A 22,569-nucleotide genomic window follows, 5' to 3' on the forward strand; every position below is an offset into this window, starting at 1 on the left:
AACTAAAAATGTATTTGTGTATTTGCAGTGCACACCGTATATTGCATACATATTACACTTATGAAGTAAAAAGTCTTTAAGTATTTTTTTGGACCAGGTTTTGGTGATCGGATGTGAGGTGGGAGGGAATTCACCCATCCATGGCAGGTCACCAGGCATACTCATATTCACACATTTCTTCACGCTTAGAGCCAATATACACAATACTGACATGTCAAAGTCACTGCTCGTGTTGGGAGGTGGGAAGAAACCTGAAAACCCAGAGGAAACCCACACTAATCAGAAACTACAAACAGACAATAGCCTATAACCCAAGCTCCATATTGACATAGGGACACTGAAGCCGGCAGAAGGCAAAGATAATCGCTGGTCCACATTTTATTGTGGTCAGAGGTGTGTTGGTATTTGGAGCCTATCTGAGGCGCTGCGTGTGAGGCGGGGACACACACTGGATGGGATGACAAACTATTGCAGAACACACACATTCATTCAAATTTGGGGTAACACAGTTTAGCCAAGACATAAGTTGTCTGTTTTTTTTTTTTTGAAGAGGAAACTTGGAACCCAGAGGAAACCCTCACAAACATCAAAACCCTAGAAAAACTCTATTAAAATTGTAAAGAATAATCTATTACCTATAACATAAAAATCACAAATTAACATTCTAATGTACATAAATATATAAGCACACATTCCCTTTATTTGGTTTCTATTTTAAATGTATACACAGAATTGGCAAAAAGTCAAGATGTGACAAAGTTTGTAATTTTCCAAAAGACATGGTAAGGATGCCAAGTCTATATCATTTGTTGTCTGATATATATATGGTTAAGAACTGATATAGTGTCATCCAGAAGGAAGCTGAAAATTTCATTGGCCAGTCGCATTTTCACAGTGATCTGGTCATTACTGTAATCCACCCACTCCTTCTCCTCATTGTGAAGATCCTGAATCTACAAAAGATACAGTGTGCACATTATTAATAACAATCAACAAGTATTTAAAAGGCTACATAATAATACAAATAATAAAATGTGCATAATATAAAATAATAATAATAATAATAAAATTATTAAAATAATAAAAATAATATTAATTATTCATATCGATAATTGGAGAAAATTGTAGTCATTATACGAACCAGGATGTAGTCCACTCTGTCCCTCTTAGCATACCAGTATTTGCACAGCGTTTGCAGCGTTTCTGTCCTTTCTTGATCAGTTTGTTCCAAATTAAGCACTTTCTGTGTTTCCCTTTTCACTGCATCCTTGATCAAATGTAGATACAAATATTTCACTATTCAGTGTTTTTACATCAGCTGTATTTTGGTGCCTACTGTAGGCTGATATAATTCAAATGTAACGTATTTAATTTTGATCTATCCTTAAAAATGAATGTTTTTTTGATAATACCACACTTAAACTTTTATATCTGAGCTTACCTTTAAAAGTTTAACTGAAATTTGTCTTCTCTGTACAAGTGAGATCATTGATTTATCCACTGTGTTCTGAAAAGTGCCACTCATTTCCAATATAACAGCACAAATCTTGTTCAGAATATCAGATGCTAACTGGAAAAGGACCTGACAGTAATACAAAATAACAGGAAAATACACAATGAGTGTCCTACAGATTGCCAGCAGTTTAAATCAAGTATCATGACTCACCTGACTGTAGGTTTTGCGGCTTTCATCATCTACCAAGTAGTTTGGTGTTTCACAAACATCAAGTGCACTTCTGTTTGCCTGGCCACACAGAGTCTCAACCGTTTCATCAACTATTCTGTACACAATGCTGTGTTCATGAGGTTTGACCCGTATCTGTGGTGGAGTTAATGGATACACCTGCTGCCATTTATCCATGAGACGTGGTTTGTTAATCACATTTCCAGCTTCTTTTTTCTTAAAATTCTGCAGTTCAAAAAAGAAAAGATTGTGGACAAATGTGGTAAATATGAAAAAGCATTGTCAGTGTTTAATTCTACTGAAGCATAAAATTGGCTGCTTACAATGTACTTTGGTTTACTGTCATGTGTTGATCCCATTTCCTGTATATTCTTTAAAGCATATACAAAAATCTCTTCAGTTAACTTCTCTATCCGAGCTTCAGAGTCATCCAGATGGCCTATAAAATCAATCTAAAATAGAATGTTTAATAATCAAAAAAGTGCGTTCAGTTGATATAGCTTTTTTATTTTGTATTTATGACTCACATTTAATGGTGTTCTTTCACTGGATGGCAACTTATTGTCTGTGGCTTCATCATTTTCACATGGCTCGTGTTGGAATGTCTGGTTCGGTATTGATGAACCATGTCCACGAGGACAGTGTCTGCCACTTTGTCTTCCTTGCCCCTTAACAGAGGGTTTATTGCCATTCTCCACAGCTTGGTTATTGGTGGAATCCTCATCTGAGAATGTATCTTCATCCATGCCTGTATCTGGATCATTACAGTGTTCTCTATGCAGAGGAGAAATGTCCTCAGCTCTGACCAGGACCCCGCAGCTCTTCTGACACGTAAAATACTTTACACCTCTGAATGTGCCATTGTGATTTCCATTAGGCATATCAAGTGCAACTCCAGCCCAGAAGCCATCAGCAAAAGCAGTGTATCCCTTATATTTAAGAACTCCTGGTCTTGAGTTGCAAACAAGAACCCTGTCTCCAATATTAAAGGAGGACAAAGGATCTTGGCTTTCCTTACTGTCATCCACAAGAAGAGAGCTGGTGGATTCCGAACCATCGTCATCCTGATCCTGCTCTGAAGAATGTAGCATTTGACACAAATCATCAGTGTTAGCATCATTATTAATGTTGGTCTTACTTGGCCTCTCTGTAGCTCTCTTGCAAGACAAGTCCACAGGAAGAGGGGGTATGTTCTCGCTACTTATGGAAATGTCGTCAAGACAGTCAGGTGGATCTGGAAGATCCTCCTCACTAGTCCATGTAATTATCTCAAAGGCAGGTGAAGGAGGTACTAAATTGTTGATATCTTGTCCTGGGCCACCTCCTCCTTTATGTGACAGAGGAAACTCAGCACTTCCGTATGACAAGACCTCATCTACAGGAGAGAGAATCTCGGACAGGTTGGAATCTGCTGTGATTTGCTTTTGACTACGAAGCAGACCATAGGGATCAACTTCATAGTGTTTATTGTTGAACTGCTGGTAACAAGGAGGTGATTCTGGGATTAGGGTACACCTTTTGGCATAGACCAAAGCAAATGTGCCTGCATCAGATTTCTCTTCACTGTGAACATCCTTCTCTTCTTCAGACCAGACCAGTCCTTCACTCTGGAGGGAAAATGGTTCTGATTTATCTTCTGCCTCAGAAAGGCTATCATCACAAGACGGGCTGTCAGTCTCTTTTATATCACTTCCTACAAAGAGGACTGAATTTGTAGCAAGTGATTTTTCTATCATTGAATCTTTTATGTTCTGCCACTTCAGATTTTCAGAGATCTCAGAGGCTAAATCAATCTCATGTGTCTGAGTATAAGCCGTGCTTGACTTCCTGGACACATCACAAATCTCATGATTATTGTTGAATACCACACTTTGCGAATGATGGCTGTTCTGCACATTAAGAGTCAGATTGTCAGTTATTACCTCACTACAGTCTACAGTCATTTTAAATGAAGAGGAATGTGGCCTCAGTTTCTCTTGAAACCTTGCTTCTCTTTTCTCTCCAGGTTCTTGATGTAAGTCTTCATAATCATAGGGCAGATCTTCCTCTATGTCAGAGGACAAACAGGACACTATGGGGGCATTGTCAGATGTTCCACAGCTAGGCCGGTTGTGTTCTGATGTGAAATGATGAACATCCTTTAGAGGCTTCCAGTGGACTTTTTCTCTTGAGTGTATTTCGGTGCTTTTCATTGGGCTCACCTTTAGATGAGGGCTCTTGACATTTTTTGCAGGCTTGGGCTCTGTAAGGACAAACTTAATTCAAGTAAAATATAATAGATGTCTGTAATTAATTGAGCAAAAAACATCTATTAATTTATGCATATGCAAATACAGTCAATTCCAATTATTGACACACATCTGAAGAACATGCAAAAAATGTATAAAACTATATTACAAACAAAAATTCAGTATTTTTACTTTTTCAATAAGTAAATAATTCTCATAAATCTTAGGGGTTTCTTTAAATATTTTTTTTTTCATTAATCTGTTGAACCACAAAATGAAACTATGTCTTGTGGTCAGATGAAAATATTTGGCCATGAATATTATCAGCATATTTGATGAAATCTTCTGACTGGTGGTCTTGTGAAGATTGGTCTTTTGATTGACGCGATTTATTGCATGATGCTACTCAATTCTATTTGAAAGTAGAATTCTAGAGACAGTTTATGTATGCTGTAGCATTTCAGTTTACCTCCATTGGAACCAAGTGTTCCAAACATGTTCAAGCATCACAATACTGCTGTTGACAAATCATGGCCCTTAGACACATGGTTTGCCAAGACAGGTGTGGAAGAACAGGTGTCCTGCACAAATCCCTGGCTTCAACTCTACTGAGCACCTTTGGGATGAATTGAAACCTTGATTGCACTCTAGGCCTCCTCGCATGACCTTGGAGCCTGAACTCTCTAATGTTTTTGTGGCTAAACTGGCACAATTTCCCATAGTTACACGATTTAGGGGAAAACCTTAGATTCATCAGTCCAGTTCATAATTAGTCTCATCTAGAGACGTTCTTAAATCCCATTCATGTAATTTTCTTTGTACCTGGTCACAGTAATTTCTTAGCTATTTCTATTTCCCAAAACATACACAAGGTTGTAGCCTAATATAAACCACTGCAATCCAGAACAGGCAGTGACTAAAGATGAAGGAACGAACAATATAAAAACATTACTCCATGCTACATGGTCATGTTAATGAATTTGTTCTTTGTTTAGTCCACAAGCTGACCACCCGTATGAAAATAATATCCTCCCACTTAAACCTTTTCACTTTTTCCCAGAGGGATCATTCAAAAGAGAATATTTTGCTTTCTATTCAAGTCTGTATTTGTATAGGTTGTAATTATATTAAATAATTATATTTTTAATTTTCAGGAATGCTACCAATAATTTAGGAATTGACTGTATTGATGCACCACAATACCACAGTATGTCAGTATGTAACTAATGACTGAATCATTCAGCCAAGAGCATGAGTCAGCAAAAATGCTGGACGTATACTGTACATCACAGCAGACAATGAATTACAGCTGCCTCAACAATGATTTTGATTTTACTGTGGTGATAAATGAAGAAGAATTGTTAAAAACCTCCTAAATCTCTATTAAATAAGATCTTTACATTTACCTGACCCACTGTAACCATGAGGTTTAGAGTTTGCCTTCAGTGATTCCTGTTTATGTGGAGATTTTCCATCCTCTCTTTTTACTTTTCTCTCAGTGCTGATGTTATGACATGGCTTGCTTCGATGGCTGTATGATGAGAAACATTTTGGGTCACCTGAATCTTTGGACCCTGCTTTCTGAAGGATCTCCTGCTCTGCTGGGATATTATGTTCTCCCAAACTTCTCTTCCTCCCAAGACTCCATACCTCATCTGTAGTTAGAAGTCTCCTCAGACCTGCTTTAGTAAGAAACCTGCGGAAACAAAAATAAAGTTAGCTTTCATTCTATTGACTTAGGGTCAGGCTAGGCCATATTCTGATGGCTTCATGTTGCAGCACGATCAGCTTCTCGGCACAAGAGCCACATAAAACCGCTTCATCACCCTACATGAAAGACAGCATTGATCTTCTCAGAAATGCACTCTGGTGGAATCCCTGATGTCTTTTTTCCACCAGTATTAGTTTTCAAGTCACATGTCTTCATTATGTAATATAAAGACACTCAGGCCTTGCATGCGAAAGAGAAAGTCAGATAGAAAAAAGAGACTGTAATTGCTTATACCTACCCTGGTCTGTTCATGGCTGGCATAGTGGCATGATAGAGCCACAGAATCTAACAGATCGAGATACATTAGACTATCCTCCTTCAGAATCCCCAGTGAGAAACTGTAGCCACTCCCCAAATCACCACTTGCAGTCCTATCTTAGTGTGAGCTGGAAGAGCAGCATCATACAGCAGCCTGCATCCCTCTCTTCAGCCGTGCCCTCCTTTCCTTTTCAATACCCTCTTTTCTCTCTCTCTCTCTCTCTCTCTCTCTCTCTCTCTCTCTCTCTCTCTCTCTCCAATGATTCTGCCTCTCCTATCCAACCCCCTCTGTACTCTCTCTCTCTTTCTCTCTGCTTCCTTCCATTACTTAGAGTAATTACACTGAGTGGTGCATTGTAACAGTGATAGAGTACAGTGCATACCTAAGACAACAAGCTCATGATATTCCCGTTCTTTGCTGCAGGCTTATGCTTCAGAAAATTGCCAAGTGATGTGTGTCATGCTTCACAGCCCTGGTGTGTGCTAAATGCTGCACTGCAGCATTTCATAAATCCCTAAGAGGTTGCACGTCAAACCAGAATGGACTTCAGTGGCCACTGTGAAACAATGCTAAACAGCTCTCCTCTGTTTAATGCATGACAGTAGAAGTGAATGGCGACACTTGCCTCCCCTGCTTGCTTGGCAGCTTATCTTCGCCTCTGGCAGCTGGTTTAATCCCAGGCTTTGTGATTAAACTTTTTCCCTCCTGTAGAAAATAAGAAATAAAACAGCATGGTTGTGGAGCAACACCTGAGAAATGTGGATAAACGGTGGGTAATAATCTGTCCAACTCTCCTACTCAAATCCTTCCCCAAATACAGTGATAGTTCTTATGGCATTTTATATCAGGTCAATTATTAATAGAGAGGCACTGCCTGGTGGGCAGGATGCCAGCTGAAGGCAAGGAGATGCACAGTCGTTACCAATGTTGAAACTGCATCTGTGGGTCTGGAATCAGTGTCAGTCATGGCCTGGTTCTCTAGCATTTGTCGAATGTGAGTAGTTGAATTCTTGATGTTTAGGATGTCTCTGTGATGGTAAAGAAGGAGTTGACGCTGTTGCTGCCCACATTTATAAATATTGCGCCAATGGTGGATCTCTGCCTGGTAAAAAATGTGGCATTTATGAAATTTATAGAAATAATCTATAATGCATAACCCTTTCAACAATCTACAATGCTAAGCTTTTTTTTAATGTTAAAACAATGCAAAACATATTTTAGACGTTACCTCCTCACATCTCAGTCTTTTAACAACTTCTTCCTGCCTTTTCTTGATTTCACTCACAGAAACCTCATCTGATAGAGCATTTCTGATAAAGATAAAATAAACCACATTATAAAAGAAGGCTTATGACTGTGATTCAAGCAATTGGACATCACTTTAAACACTCAGTAAAGGACAAATGTACAGTATATGTATAGTAGGCGTAATAATTATTTGACCCCTGTAAGTTTACCCCCTCATGAAGAAATTAACGAAATTTGCTAGAATTTTCATGGTAGGTTTGTTTTAACAGAGTGAGACAAAATATCAACCAAAAATACAGAAAAAGAAATTAACAAAAGATTATAGATTAAAATAGAATTTGATTGAATGAAATAAGTATTTGAACCAGCAAGATTTCTGACCCACAAGACCGGTTATGTTTCCATGAGGCACACAAATTAGTCCTGTTTCTTTAGGAAAGTACTTCTAATCTCAACTTATGTGTATAAAAGACACCTGTCACAGAATCAGTCTCTTCCATTCAAACCTCTCCTCCGCCATGGGTAAGACCAAAGAGCTGTCAAAGGACATCAAGGACAAGATTGTAGACCTGCACAAGGCAGGTCTAGGCTACAAGACCATCAGCAAGAAGCTTGGTGAGAAAGAGACCACGCAATACTTAAAAAATGGAAGAAATACAAGATAATATTTAATTGTCCCCGCTCTGAAACTCCCTGCAAGAGCTCACCTCGTGGGGTGAGGATGATTAAGAAAGGTGAGGGATCAGCCCAGTATTACACAGGAGGTGCTTGTTAATAATGTTGAGAGCTGGGACCACAGTCACCAAGAAAACATTTGGTAACACATTTTGTCGTAATGAATTGAGATCCTGCAGTGCCTGCAAGGTCCCCCGCTCAAGACGTCTCATGCACATGCCAGTCTGAAGTTTTCCAATGAACACCTGAATGATTTTGAGAAGGCTTAGGAGAATGTGATGAGACAGAAATTTAGCTCTTTGACATCAAATCAACTTGCTGTGTTTGCAGGCAGAGAAATGCTGAATATGACCCCAAAAACAGTATCCCCACTGTCAAACATGGAGGTGGAAACATTCTGCTTTGAGGCTGTTTCTCTGCTAAGGGTACAGGAAGACTCAAGGGACTGATGAACAGGGCTAACACTGAAGAATTGTCCTTGATGATTTCTCCAGCATGACAAGGACCCAAAACATATGGTCATGGCAGCAAGAGAATGGCTCAAGAAGAAATACATTAAGATCCCTGATTGGCCTAGCCAGTCTCCAGACCTTATTCCCAGAAAATCTGTGGAAGGAGCTGAAATGTCGAGTTGTCAAGCAAAAACCTCGAAACCATTTCTCGGACATAAGTTAGTGTAGGACCAAGAGGACATACATATCTCACTGCCTGCTCATGCTTATGAGATACATATCTGACCCCCTGCTCATGTTTATGTGCTACATATCTGACCGCTTGCTTCCACCCATGAGCTAGTATTTGACAAGCCACATGAAATTACTAATGGTGTACAATTTATCAGACCCCCTGTACCTCATCCATCGATGAAAAGGATACACTCACATCAACAGTTACACTGATGCCATTGTGTTTCTCGAACTGTTTTTGAGTGTTTTAGTCAAAGCAGCATTGTTATGTAAGGAATAAATGTGTCACGTTATACTGTTATAGGATAATAATATAAAGCTGGGTGGTGTAATGCAGCCTGATGTAAAGCAGAGGATTATTTTCTAAAAATATTCTCGCAATGTTTTATTATCCTCTTATGCCTCTGGATTGCATTATAGAAAGACACAACATATTATTTTCCATTTATAGTTATGCTTGATGTTATGTCAAATTTCCCTTGTCTCTTGATATTAATAAGACAAAAAAATGCAGCTATCAAGTTAGAGAAAGTACAAAGCCCTTCATCCTGTAAACTTTCCTATGCCAGAAAACTTGCTATGTCAGAAACACAGCTCTGACTGTGACTTCTATAAAGTCTCCTCATAGAAAACATTTAAATCCATTCATGTTGACTATCCACTGTGCAATTTTAACTGTTATTGAAACTTGTTACTAATATTTTGTTAGAGTAAAAGAATTAGTTTTGCTGAAGAAGTGGAAATAAATAAAATAAATAAATAAATAAATAAATAAAATAAAAATAAACATTTATTTATGTCAATAAATGTCACTGCTTCAGTGTGTGTCTCTTGGTCATTTGTATCTCAGTTCCAACATGTATGTATAATTACTGGAACAGTACCATAGTATGTATTATTTTTGTTAATTCTCAATGTACCTTTAATTTCCTACATGCAATTGCTTGTTTTTTTACTTCTATTTAGGGTTGCTTCACCACTCTTTACTGGAGAAATCAAGATCATTCAGGTTGACAAAGTGTAATACTGTTCAACAACATGTCTTCAGAATTCTCGGGTCTCCTAGATCGAATAAAACCTGAGCAAAGCTCTTTTAGAAGTAAGTACAGTGCATGAATGGAATTGTAGCACTTCCTCTGAAGTTAAATGGTTTAGATTTAATCTCTAACCACTAAAAATACTGTTAAACTTGGCTGCCTTTTCACACTGACCAGACCACAATGGAGAGGTGAACATTAAACTGACAGCATCGCCTATATAGTATGTTCAGTAGGGGTGACTTGAAAGTGATTGGCTATTTCCAAAAACTAATGAATAACATGTTTCAGGCTAAACTAGAAGAATAAACAAAATATTGACGTGAAATTTAGCGGCTATTTTGTAACAAAGTACATTTATTTGGCCATAATTAAACTTTCATACGGATCACTAAATTAGCACTACAAATCAACATGTACAACTATAACTGGATTAGAGTAACAGTATCTCACAGAATTGAGTACACCCCTCACATTTTTAAAATATTTTTATTATATCTTTTCATGTGACAATAATAAGAAATGACAAGAATAAGAAATGACACTTGTCTATAATGTAAAGTAGTGAGTGTAAAGCTTATATAAGTGTAAATTTGCTGTCCGCTCAAAATAACTCAACACACAGCCATTAATGTCTAAACTGCTGGCCACAAAAGTGAGTACACCCCTAAGTGAAAATGTCTAAATTGGGCCCAATTAGCCATTTTCTCTCCCCGGTGTCATGTGATACGTTAGTGTTACACTCATGTGTGTCTCATGTGTGAATGTGTTAAATTTGGAGCAGGTGGACATTTTTACTTAGTGGTGTACTCACTCACTCACTAGCCCTATTTTAGTGTTCAGTTTAGGACAATAGATGGCAGTTGGCTGTATATATTTGCCATGTACCGTTTCTCAACCCAGCAATAACACTTCCAGAATCTTAGCAACACTGGTGCATCTGATACATTCAAACCAGGACACATTACTAAGCCATTACCCTGGCAAGCGTCACTGCTGTTGAGAGAATAAATCACAGCCTAGAATCTACATTCAGGCAATCCCTTTGCACTAGTGGATGGAGTAGAAAGACTCACAAATTGACTAAAATGATTTTAATAAAATGACCAATAAGTGTGAGTATAGACTTGTCACATATTTACTTGAAAAGAAACACAAGTCAAATAGGAATCTGTACAATTGTAACACTCACTTCTTACAGTGCTCCAGCCATGTGAGCTCAGTCTGAGTTCTCTCCCACAGTGCTTTTTTTCTGAGTCTGAAGAGGGCACTAAGCTGGCGTGCCCTGAGCTCCTCTTCTCTGATAAACTGCTGACTCTGTGCCAGCGAGAGGTGGCATTGGAACTGTCCCTGACTGTACATCCCACTCAGTTCACCCCACTGCACACAGCAGGTAATGCATGAACTAGTATTTATGTCGGATAAAATGACTTTATAACTGTATGGTGTCGTACATTAGGCTATAGTTCAGTCAGCTGTTTGTGAACTAACAAATTGTTACACTGGTAAAGGATGTATACACCATATATTTCATGACATTACTGTATGAGAGAAACCCAGCACTGAGTGTATGCGTTATCATCCTCTGTCATACCTTGCAAGTAGAGTCTGTGCTTTCAGAGTCGTCACCTTGATCTGATGTGCACTGAATCGTTTTCTGTTCTCTTTGTAGATCACACATCACTGGACAAGCTTGCTTATCTACAATACATATTAAGAAATTCACTCACTTCTCACATTCTTTGTCATTTCAAAGCCATTATTTTTTATCTGTCAGCGACCATGTTACCTACTTACCTACACTGTTTTTTCTTTCTTTCTTTAAGGGCACATTTCCATTAGTGCATGCAAACTCTTTATTTTTTTTATTTTTTCGGTCTGCAGTTTCATGACTAGTGGACCTTGTGTGGTTCAGAGATGCTTTATGACCATCAATGCCAAGCCGTACCGTCTCATTCTTTACACGTTCATCAAGAGAGGTGATTGTCTTTCTGAGCACCTCCACTCTGTGTTTCTGAGCCTGAGGCAGAATAATCAAAGATCTATTCGCATCAACCGGGTAGGCAGGATTATTGTTCTTAGACTCGGCATCAGAAAACAGCTCCATCGTCAAAGTTCTACTACATAAACAAAAACAGACAATAGAACCAATTATATGCATTATTGAATGATTAACAATGGCACATTATGACTTTTCTCTAAAACAATAAAACACTGAAACCTAATACTAGATAATGCTGCCCTCACCTGGATGTATCCAAAACAACACATTGTGCATTGTGCTGCAGTCCAAAAGTCTTGCTACTTGCAGCAAATTGTTCCTTGTCAGCATGTTTACTTTTCTAAGAAATTAAATGTTAGGAAATACAGCATCAGAGCCAACTCAGATGAAACAATGGATCTTTTGCCATTATTCACAAAAGGGGACTCTTTTTATTGACTCATTTCATTACTGATCATTTCATTACTGGCTTGTTAAAAACATCCTGTAATATGGTGTATGTAAAAAAAAAAATCAAACAGGTCAAACCGTTTGAGGTAGGTACCATAACAACAATTCAGTGCTTATAATCATGAATACTTCAGTTATAATCAGTTATTAGAGGTGCTGTATTGGTGTCAATGCTGTGAAGTGTGGTTAAAATTACAGAGCAGAAGAAAAGTGAGAGAACAACTTTAAAGAGTGGGATGAACCGAGGTCCATGCAGCTGAGTTAAATGGACTGCTGCATTGGAAATAATTGCTATAACATATTCAATAAGCTGCAGGGCACTAATTCCAGACACATCTCAATACATACTGTACCTCAGACTGTTGTGTCTGCTGTTTCTTGGTCTTGTAAAGAGCTTCTTTTTGTTTTTTCACTATGTCTTGCACACTTCTTCTCTTCCTCTCCTGCTCAAATTCCACCTTTCTTCTCATCTGTTGTTTCCTTCTTCTCCTCTCAATGATTTGTTGTTGCATATATTCACGCACCTCTTGTGAATTTTGCCTCTGCGCTGTACTTTGTTTGACAGGACCTTTATTCTCCTTCCTTTTCACACGCATGTGCCATGTAGAAATGCTTTTACCACAACTACCAGAAAAGATTTTTGCCTGGTTAGATGGATGTGAAATGTTCCTTTGAGGATGATGACATGATTTCTCAATCACATTTGGTTCTTTAGATCTTTGTTTTGAAAAACCTTGAGTGTTCGGTGCTGCAATCTGTTGATGATCCCTCTGTGTGACTTTTTCCTTGTGCTCTGTAAATTAAACAATGAGCTTGATGAAGATTTGCATTTCAATTTACACAATTATAAGGACATTTTTTGTACAATAGAGGCTGGATCTTATGATGCTCATATGTTGTAAGTGTATTGTACCACAATAAGAGCACTGAATTCTGCAGCCTACTCTTGGTGGTGTCCTTCTGTGAGTCTGAGGTCTTCATGCACTGGGAATCTAAGACCTTTGCCACAAGCTTCTGGGCATCTCTCCAAGCAGATATGTATGTATAATGTTCTTCTATATCATTGTGAAGAAAATATTTATAACCTTGTGTTATTGCACTATTCTAACTTAAGACATCATGTTGCTAAAGCAGGTTTGAAAGAAGTTATGTTTACTTCTGAAACTTACGTTTTCTAGGACCAGCACCTCTGAGGATTTGGTTCATTTGGCAGTCTTTGCCTGAGGACGGGTTTATGTCGGCTTTCCATCGAGACACAGGTATACCCGTTTGTATTTCTTCCCCTAGTCAAAGGAATCATTACACCACATTACATTACACCACATTACATTATAATTTAATTCCACTAAGTCCTTATATCTGTTTTATGAGAGCATTGCTCATTTAAAACTCACTGAAGCTCAGATACATTACAGACCTTTGCTGTGCACTCTGCAGACTTTTCTTATTATGTGATCTTGACATTTAATCTCAGTTACTGGACTTGAAGATGTTGTTTCCAGCTTCTGCTGCTGAATCTTTGCTCTTAGTTTCTCAAGGGCCTTTGATTTTGGGGAGCCCCTTTTCAGAAGGTCCACAGGCCTGGCCTTTGTCAGTGAGGTAAGAAACAGAGCATTATTTTGTTGGGATCCTTGGATATGAGACTCATACTGCTGGAGAGGAATTTCCTCAGATGCATCTTTGCACATGTCCTGAAGTGGAAGCTGATCTTCGTGTGAGATCTCCAAGAGATAAGCATTGGAGGAGTGGGGCTCAACATGTATTATGTCACACCACATGTTCCTGGTGTTGAAAAGCATGAATAGTTTTAGAGACTCTTACAAAACTGTTTACAAAACTATATATATATCCAATGAAATTGAACACATCTGAATATATCTCGCAACAAACCAACAAACCAAGAGATATCCTGAAACAAAAGTTATAGCAATTATGTAAAGACTGAAGAGATAAATATTGCATCTTAAATATCCAAATGCTGCCAAACTGATGCATAGAGAGACTGAAAGCCCCTTTTTTCTGAAAATACCCCCTTTTTAAACCAATGTTCTTAGCTGATTTATGTATTATATTTATTCTATTATTTATTTATTTTTTTTATTAAAAAAATAAAATGAAAATAATATATTAATTATTTGGGATGCTTTATGGTAGAATTTGTAACCATAAATTTACAAACATTACCAGCTTTAAAAGGAAAAGGAGAAGAAAAAGTTACCTTGATAATATAAAGCAGCGAAACGGTCTTGTCTTTTTGTAGAAATATCTGTAATTAATAAAAAATCTACAGGGTTTAAACTTTGCCTTCTCTAATTCTGTAGTTTGGAGTTATTTTGTTGACCTCGGTTTCAATCCGCCCTGCAATGATTTTGTTAGAATGTTTGTCACGCGCTCTCTTAGTAACAGTGTCCTAGCGCAGCACGTGCACAGTCGCACACAGGAAACTCGCGCCCCCCCACAGAGTCATTTCACTCACCTCATTGCTTTTTATCTTCTGTCAACGTTCATTGGACTGTTCACTACGAGTCGAAATTATACTAATGCAAAGCTTTACAATGCAATCCCCGAATCCATGAAAGTCAGTCTGTGCCATGAATCCTGTATGCTCTTTATTATAAGCATTAGATAGTGGGAATTGGATATGTCACATATATTCCCATAACCATTCCCTGTTTATTTGCATCATCATCTTGTGCTTTCTCCGTCGAAACCATGCACATAAACCAGCACCAGTGCTTTGCAAAGGCCATTTCAATCTCCAGATGTGATTCAATTCAATTTAATTCAAATGCATTTGTATATGTCTCAAATCAGCTTTTCAGAACATACACATAAAACAAAAGGTTAATATAAAGAACTAGAACGTACATTTCCTGAAGAAAATGTGAATGGTGTTTGCACGTGGCAAATCCCGGAGGCTAGTCGAGACGAGCATGTGACATCATCTGAACACTCTTGAGGAAGTTTTCCTCATTGTGCTGAGTGTTTTGATATGTCAAATGTCCATGTTGTGCTAATTTTTTAATTTCAAGTGACATCACGTGATGTCATCAAAATACACGTGAGGAAGTTCCCCTCATTGTTGTGAGTGTTTTGATATGTCACATGTCCATGTTGTAAAAAGTTTTTTGATTTTGCATATTTTGGGGGTGGGGCTGCGCCACAACCGGAAGGCCAGTCGGTACACCGGTACAGTTTGTTCAGAGTATCACCCTAAAGGAGCTGGCCGAGTTTGGTGTAGATAGTTTGAAAGCTTGCCGAGTTATAAATCTCCAAAGTTTATAATGGGAGTCTATGGGAAAAAAGGCCACTTTGAGACCCGGTACCGGAAGTACCGGGACTCGTATCGCTTATATGTCATAGCACACCTCTCCTCAATGAGCCGGTCGATTTGACACGTCATTCATGGGTCTAGGACAAAAGCTGCTGGGCAAGTTACGCGCCGAGGTTTTGGCCGGCACAATAGTAATAATGTTGCTTTGCAAGCACCATTAATAATATAAAGATTAATATAATACAAAAAAATTCAAGATTAATGTTAGATATATTTAAATGTGTTTGTATTTATCCCCAATGAGCAATACTGAGGTGACTGAGATGACTGTGGTGAGGGAAAACTCCCTTGAATGGTAAAGGAAGAAACCTTGAGAGGAACCAAACTCAAAGGGGAACCTCATCCTCATATGGGTGATACTGGAGGGTGGGATTATAAATATACAGTCTGATAAATGTTGTATTGATGAGGAGATTGTTGTCCTCAAAGACCACATGTAGTTGGCATCTCCTCTTTAGTATAGCAGAGTCTAGCTGGAGCTGGTAAATCTCTAGATGCTTCAGGATCCTCACAGAGTCACAGATGCCTTTTTATAAATCGGTCCTCCACGTGCACAGACACATATAGAAGCTTGGATAAGTTTTTGCAGTTTGTAAATGCCTCTTCAAGTACATCAAACCTTGCTTTTTATTTTAGTAGGAGGCATAATGTGTGTGCATTATATAAGACAGTATTCACTAAAGATTAAGTGTTGAAATTGCAATAATAGCATGTTCCTCGGATTCAGGAGGAACCGGTCGTGGAACACTGGACCATCTCTATACCCTCGCCAGGTTGCTGGATGGTTCATGGGAGTTTGCCCAAAATGTCCACATGAGCTTTGTGGATCTGGAGAAGGCATTCGACTGTGTCCCTCGTGGCAACCTGTCGGGGGTGCTCTGGGAGAATGGGGTCTGGGGCCCTCTGCTAAGGGCTGTCCGGTCCCTATATGACCGGAGCAGGAGTTTGGTTCGCATTGCCGACAGTAAGTCAGACTTGTTCCCGGTGCATGTTGGACTCCGGCAGGGCTGCCCTTTGTCACCGGTCCTGTACATTATTTATATGGACAGGATTTCTAGGCGCAGTCGGGGCCGGAGGGAGTCCGGTTTGGGAACCACAGGATTTCGTCTCTGCTTTTTGCAGACAATGTTGTCCTGTTGGCTTCATCAAATCAGGACCTTCAACGTGCACTGGGACGGTTTGCAGCTGAGTGTGAAGCGGCGGGGATGAGAATCAGCACCTCCAAGTCCGAGGCCATGGTTCTCAGCCGGAAAATGGTGGCTTGTCCCCTTCAGGTTGGTGGAGAGGTCCTGCCTCAAGTGGAGGAGTTTAAGTATCTTGGGGTCTTGTTCACGAGTGAGGGAAGGATGGAGCGGGAGAACGACAGGCGGATCGTTGTATCCTATGCAGTGATGCGGTCGATATACCGGTCTGTTGTGGTGAAGAAAGAGCTGAGCTGTAAGGAGAAGCTCTCTATTTACCAGTCGATCTACGTTCCTACCCTCACCTATGGTCATGAGCTTTGGGTCATGACCGAAAGGACAAGATCATGGATACATGAGTATGAAATGAGTTTCCTCTGTAGGGTGGCTGGGCGCTCCCTTAGAGATAGGTTGAGGAGCTCGGTCACTCGGAAGGAGCTCAGAGTAGAGCCGCTGCTCCTTCACATCGAGAGGAGTCAGCTGAGGTGGCTCGGGCATCTGTTCCGGATGCCTCCTGGAAGCCTCCCTGGGGAGGTGTTCCGGGCATGTCCACCCGGGAGGAGCCCCGGGGAAGTAGGTCTTCCCATGATCACCCATGATCTTGTCCTTTCGGACACACTGGAGGGACTATGTCTCTCGGCTGGCCTGGGAACGCCTCGGTATTCCCCCGCGACCCGGCCACGGATAAGCGGCAGAAGATGGATAATGGATGGAGATGGATGGATAATAGCATGTTATTCATTTTAAGTATTAATTTTCTACTTCTAGAACTACAGGTGTGTTGTGGCAGCAGATTGTACATTTTCCTGTCCGTTGGTATGATGAGATTTTCCTGGTTCGCTAAATGATTAATCCAACGCTCTTGACCTTATGATTTGTGAATGCACCCGGATTTGTTATGATTTGATTATGATTTGTGAATGTTGCATGTTGACCAGGACCTTCATTTTCACCAACCATGAGTGACAAAAATATTTTAATGTGGGCAACCTCAAAACTGCTTAAATAGTACAATAGTGTTTCTGGCGACTGAGATTTTTGTTTTAATTATTTATGACAACAATTAGTTTTCATTTATTTTGTTTTAATTCTTTACTCATATGCATGTTTTTAAAAATAAAACACATTTTAAATATTTTTTTGTTAGAAACATTATACAGTCAGTGTTGCAAGATCATTTATTACAGTTATAGTTACAGTTATAAAAGAATATTATTACCTCAGTATTAAGTCAACAATTTTCCCTGCAGTCATAGAACATACTAAGTAGAGGGCTGAACCTAGATAACTTTTGTATGTGCAAAGTGGAGTGGCACTATGTCTTGCTTTGATCAATCATCTGAAGACTTTAGAAAGTTCATGGGGGATCAGTAAAAATACCTAAATTCTTTAAATTCAAACACTTGTTTTAGAAGTGTTCCATTATGTCAGACCATACAGGTTGGACAACTTTGAAGAAAATGGAAAATGTAGGACGCATTCAGTCATTTCTACCTGCAAACATATTGATTTTGTGTTTTCTTGTAACAGCATCCTATGAGGATTCACTGCAGAGTAACAAACCAAAACAATCAAATATATTCAGTTCCCGACCACTCAATCAAGCAAACAGCAGTGAGTGTCTGCACACCAATCAAAATGAGACTATTGAATCTGCTCACCCACACACAAATACAAGTGTTTACAGGATCCATGCAGCTGGGCCACAGTGCAGTGGTGTATTATGGAGAAACGAGAAGCAGCTGTGGGTGTGTATGTGGTAGTATGTGTTCAGCATGCTGGATGGACTGCAGTGGGTCTGAGACAGACACAGAACTGGAGACCAGCAGTGGCAGCTGCCCTGCTGGCTGGCATGCAGGGCTGAACCAAGGGAAATGAAAAGAGAGAGAAAGACAGCACTAGACAGAGAGAGAGTGAGAGAGCGAGAGAGAGAGAGAGAGAGAGAGAGAGAGAGAGAGAGAGAGAGAGACGGCTCTATTCCCCCCCAGGGCTTTCTGAATGGATGGGCATTCATCCATTCAATTCAGCCAAGGCCCCAGGCTACACTGTGTTTCTTTGGTTTCCCCGGTTTCAGTCATTATTGCCCACCCCCACCCGCTTTCTCCATGCAGCAGAAATGTATTTTTTCATCAATCACTGTGGAAAATAATTGTATAAATAAGCTAAACCCTGGCCACTTATCCCTAAGAACCTGAGGTGTGATTATTCTGAAACTAGACAGAAAAACAAGCATAACTGCTGCTTCTGTATTAATGAAGGACATGCGCCAGTGCAGGAAGAGCAATTGTGTATACATTTTATCCTGCATGTCCTTGTCTGTATCTGTCTGTCTTTTCAGCAAATGTGTGTGCTCGCATGTCTAGCTGTCTACAAGTGTGTGAATACACAGGAGCAAGATTTGGGAAGCGATTTGCAGTTCCTATAGCAACCATGATGTAAGCCGAGAGGGGCAAATGCACCCCATCAACCCCCACCCATCTTTTTCTCTTCCTCTCCCCCTCTAAAAGAGACACAATCCCACTCACAGGAAAACTGGGTGTGTGAAAATGGCAAGTGCAACACGCTTTGCTGGATTATAAAGAACTCTTTTATATTATATTCTGTTTTTTTACGGACGAAGATAAGCAAGCTGGGAACATCTGCTCAATAACAAACACGTTTGGGTGTCAGGCAAGAAAGGTGTGTTTATTGTCTGCCTAGGAATTCATTCAGTCTGTGATTGGGCTTTTCCATCTGAGGCTATTCAGTGCAAAAACAGCCCATTGCAGCCAGTGCGTGTGTGAACCTCAATAGCTGTTACTTGAACATCTGAAGTTGTTGCAAAGAGATTATTCTATATATGAAAACATCATTTGTCATGTACCTCTTATATTTAGGCTCTATCATCTTTAAGCATTATACAAATTATGGTAAAGGCTTTTATGTGCAGACTTGTATAAATCCTACATTCACTTATTATTGTTTAACTTTGTTAGGCCTTACTTTGTACATCATGCTAGCTCTGACTAGGCTCTGTGACCTAGTTTTGGTTTCAGCATGGCAAACAATTTTACAGAACAAACTTAGAAGTACTGTTTATGCAAGCTGACTGAAAGTACAAGAAAAATTACTCTCCATTTGATGTCAATTTTAAGTCTGTTCTCCAGTCTGTTTGTCAGATTGATTCAATAAACAAGTTTAAAATTACATATTTAATCTCAAAAACCTCCAATAAAACCTTTAATCCAGTTTGATTAACAGAGTAAATTCAACAATAAGACAGAAATTATACACGTTTTCCCAATTACTTCAAATGTAACTGATCATGGCATGATTAAATTTAAAAGTTTTCATTTTATGTTTTGCAAAGGAGCTATAAGGGAATTATATGGCTTTCTGTTTAGCATAATACAAATTGCATCTCTAAATCATCAAACACTCTCACACTCATTCAAAAGATAATTTGGCTAAAGAATGCCATTTGAACATTTGGCATTTGAACAGTAATATAGCATGTGTCTCCTAATTTGAATGTCACATGTGATTCTTACATAGAAGAATGAAACCAAACTATGTGATAAAAATGGAAGCTGGTTTCAAAATGCTTGCCACTGTGGTCTTTAGCAATGTGACATACGTTTGTACATTTTTATAAAAATGATCATGCTGTACATTACCAGGAAGAACTTAAGCAAATCTAATTGATTCTAATTAATTGCAGATTAAGACATGTATGTGATGCTTTAGATGTGCAGTTTGCTGAATTAGAGACTGGTCCCTTTCATTTAAATTTAAAATTTTATTTTATTATTATTATTATTTTTTTTTTTAATTCTTTATTATTTCATGACATACATTCTTATGAAAAAGGTCCCTAACATGTACCTTGTCACTTCACAACCTTTTTAATATTTATGCATGCATAAGTTTTAAAAGTGTAAATTAGCCTTGTAGCTCCAACTAAATAAGCAAATATTGAGTAACAAACATGCCTTGGCTGACTAACTACATTTGGGAAAGCAGGAAATTGTGTGTTTTTTTTTTTTTTTAGCAAAATAATTTCTTTAAAATTTACTTCTTTAATAAGTTAATGGGATAGATACATCAATTTATACCTTTACAGTTTTAGCTTCAGTTCACAGACTGGCTGGGTATTTCCAAGCCCTTGTCTTCAGAGTTATGGATCAGACGTTTGCAAATGGTACAGACTCTAATTTCTCACCTCCGTTTTCTTTTGATTTGACTACAAGTATTCTTTCTAAGGCTCAATCCTAAGTAGTTACAGTAGTCCACATGTCTGTCTAATTGTCCCTTTTTATTTATCATTTTATTCTCTTCTGAAAGACAAGGCAAAGGCTCCCCTAATGAGGACTCCCTCCTCACAGTCCTCTGTGATTATACAAGCAACCACATGGAAAACCGGCGCTGTCAGCATCTTCCACCACCCAATGGCCAGCCAGGAGAGGCCCCAGCTGGAACCCGCTCATCTGAATGTGAGTCCCCACTGCTGTCCGGGACCACCTCCCTTATTTCCCTCACCCAAACAGAGGAGCTCTTTGAACTGATAGCCAGCTCACAGAGCCGCCGACTGGATGACCAAAGAGCCAGTATAGGAGATCGGCTTGGTATCACGATAGCACAGAACAACACTGGCCATTTTTGTGAAGCCTGTAATCCACAGGAGCTTAGTGATGATTTCTTTAACATGGTCATAAAATATCAGGTAAAAACTTACTGAGAGATAGTAATTTGCACAAAAACATTTTGTTAATTGAACTACTCATACTGTACCAATGCATTATTCAACTACTAAGAATATACAATATTTGGTCAAAGGTATGTGGACACAATCTTACCCATATGTGCTTGTTTAATATCCCATTCCAAGACCATGGACATAAATATGGAGTTAACCTTTGTTGCTATAACAGCCTCTCAACCAATCGTCTGGTAAAGATTTCCACTATATTTTTGAATAAGCACATTAGAAAAAAAACATTAGTCTGGGTTCTGTGCATGCCACTTAAACCACCCTAAGAAAACCATATCTTTATGTCATTTTATGCTCAGTCTTTACAGAACATGTCCCAATAGCAAAGCAAACATATTCTAGACAATTGTGTGTCAGGTGTCTGCATAGTTTTGGCCATATAGTGTATTATCTAGTATTATTATATAGAGAAATTAAGTCATATATGGAGTCTATTTCACAATTTGTCTCAATGTGTCTGGCAGTCCTCCCGGATCAATGACCAGAGGTGTTCACTGCCTCCAGTTCCAGATCCAGATGAAGACTTTTTCAGTCTCATTCAAAGAGTACAGGCTAAACGAATGGATGAACAGCGAGTCTCCTTCCATCCGGATGAGAATGATGACACAAACTCTGATCCCAAGCACAACCCAACCAGTTAGAGATTACAGCATTTAATAGCAACTTCTGTTGCCATGCTTAAGCACTGACATTGACATGATTGTCCTGGTATAGATCTCTATACCAAAGTCTGTGGAGACGTTGTTGGAACTAGTTGACCAAGTGACTTCGCCGAGATTTGTGTCATGAAGTCTGGAATATAGTTTCTCAATCTTAGAGAATCACTGCAAAGCACATTTTAATGTCCTCTATTCTCCCAGTACACCTATATGAACCCATTAACTCATTAACAGGTCTTTTGTGCTCTAACATGGCCTGTTTCATGAGTAAGAAAAAAATTGTTACAAGAGGAAACATCCAATTGTGTATTGAAAAGCTACATTTAGAAAACACTTCTAGGAAACAGGCCTAAATATTATTAGACCATTAAAACATGTTGTATGAATCGGGAAAAAAGAATATAATATGTTTGGATTCCAATTCAACAAACCGCCATGGTAAATTAAAGCATTATTAATTTTTAATAGCATTTCAACTAACTGTCAATGCAAATTTCACTCTTTTCATTTTCAGTTCAAGAGGAAAAGTATTCTCACCAAATCTGAATATGAATCTGTTGAGATTCAAGGTGATGAGAGTGATTCACTTAGCCTATGTTAAAATC

At 38.9% G+C, this 22,569-nt stretch overlaps 1 protein-coding gene across 1 annotated transcript; it reads right to left on the reverse strand.

The window, feature by feature from the left end:
• Positions 1 to 797: 797 nt before the first annotated feature.
• Positions 798 to 13,818, reverse strand: LOC132854306 (centrosome-associated protein 350). Its single transcript, XM_060882600.1, has 17 exons — positions 13,458 to 13,818; positions 13,210 to 13,323; positions 12,985 to 13,095; positions 12,394 to 12,833; positions 11,836 to 11,930; positions 11,537 to 11,708; positions 10,781 to 10,968; positions 7,171 to 7,252; positions 6,865 to 7,044; positions 6,568 to 6,647; positions 5,319 to 5,608; positions 2,212 to 3,926; positions 2,008 to 2,136; positions 1,667 to 1,909; positions 1,442 to 1,582; positions 1,142 to 1,267; positions 798 to 953 (listed from the first exon to the last, which is right to left on the reverse strand). Exons 1-17 carry the CDS (start codon positions 13,816 to 13,818, stop codon positions 798 to 800), a joined length of 4,623 nt encoding a protein of 1,540 aa, XP_060738583.1.
• Positions 13,819 to 22,569: the final 8,751 nt, after the last annotated feature.

This window comes from Tachysurus vachellii, chromosome 12, assembly GCF_030014155.1.
Source record: "Tachysurus vachellii isolate PV-2020 chromosome 12, HZAU_Pvac_v1, whole genome shotgun sequence".
Lineage (NCBI taxonomy): Eukaryota > Metazoa > Chordata > Actinopteri > Siluriformes > Bagridae > Tachysurus > Tachysurus vachellii.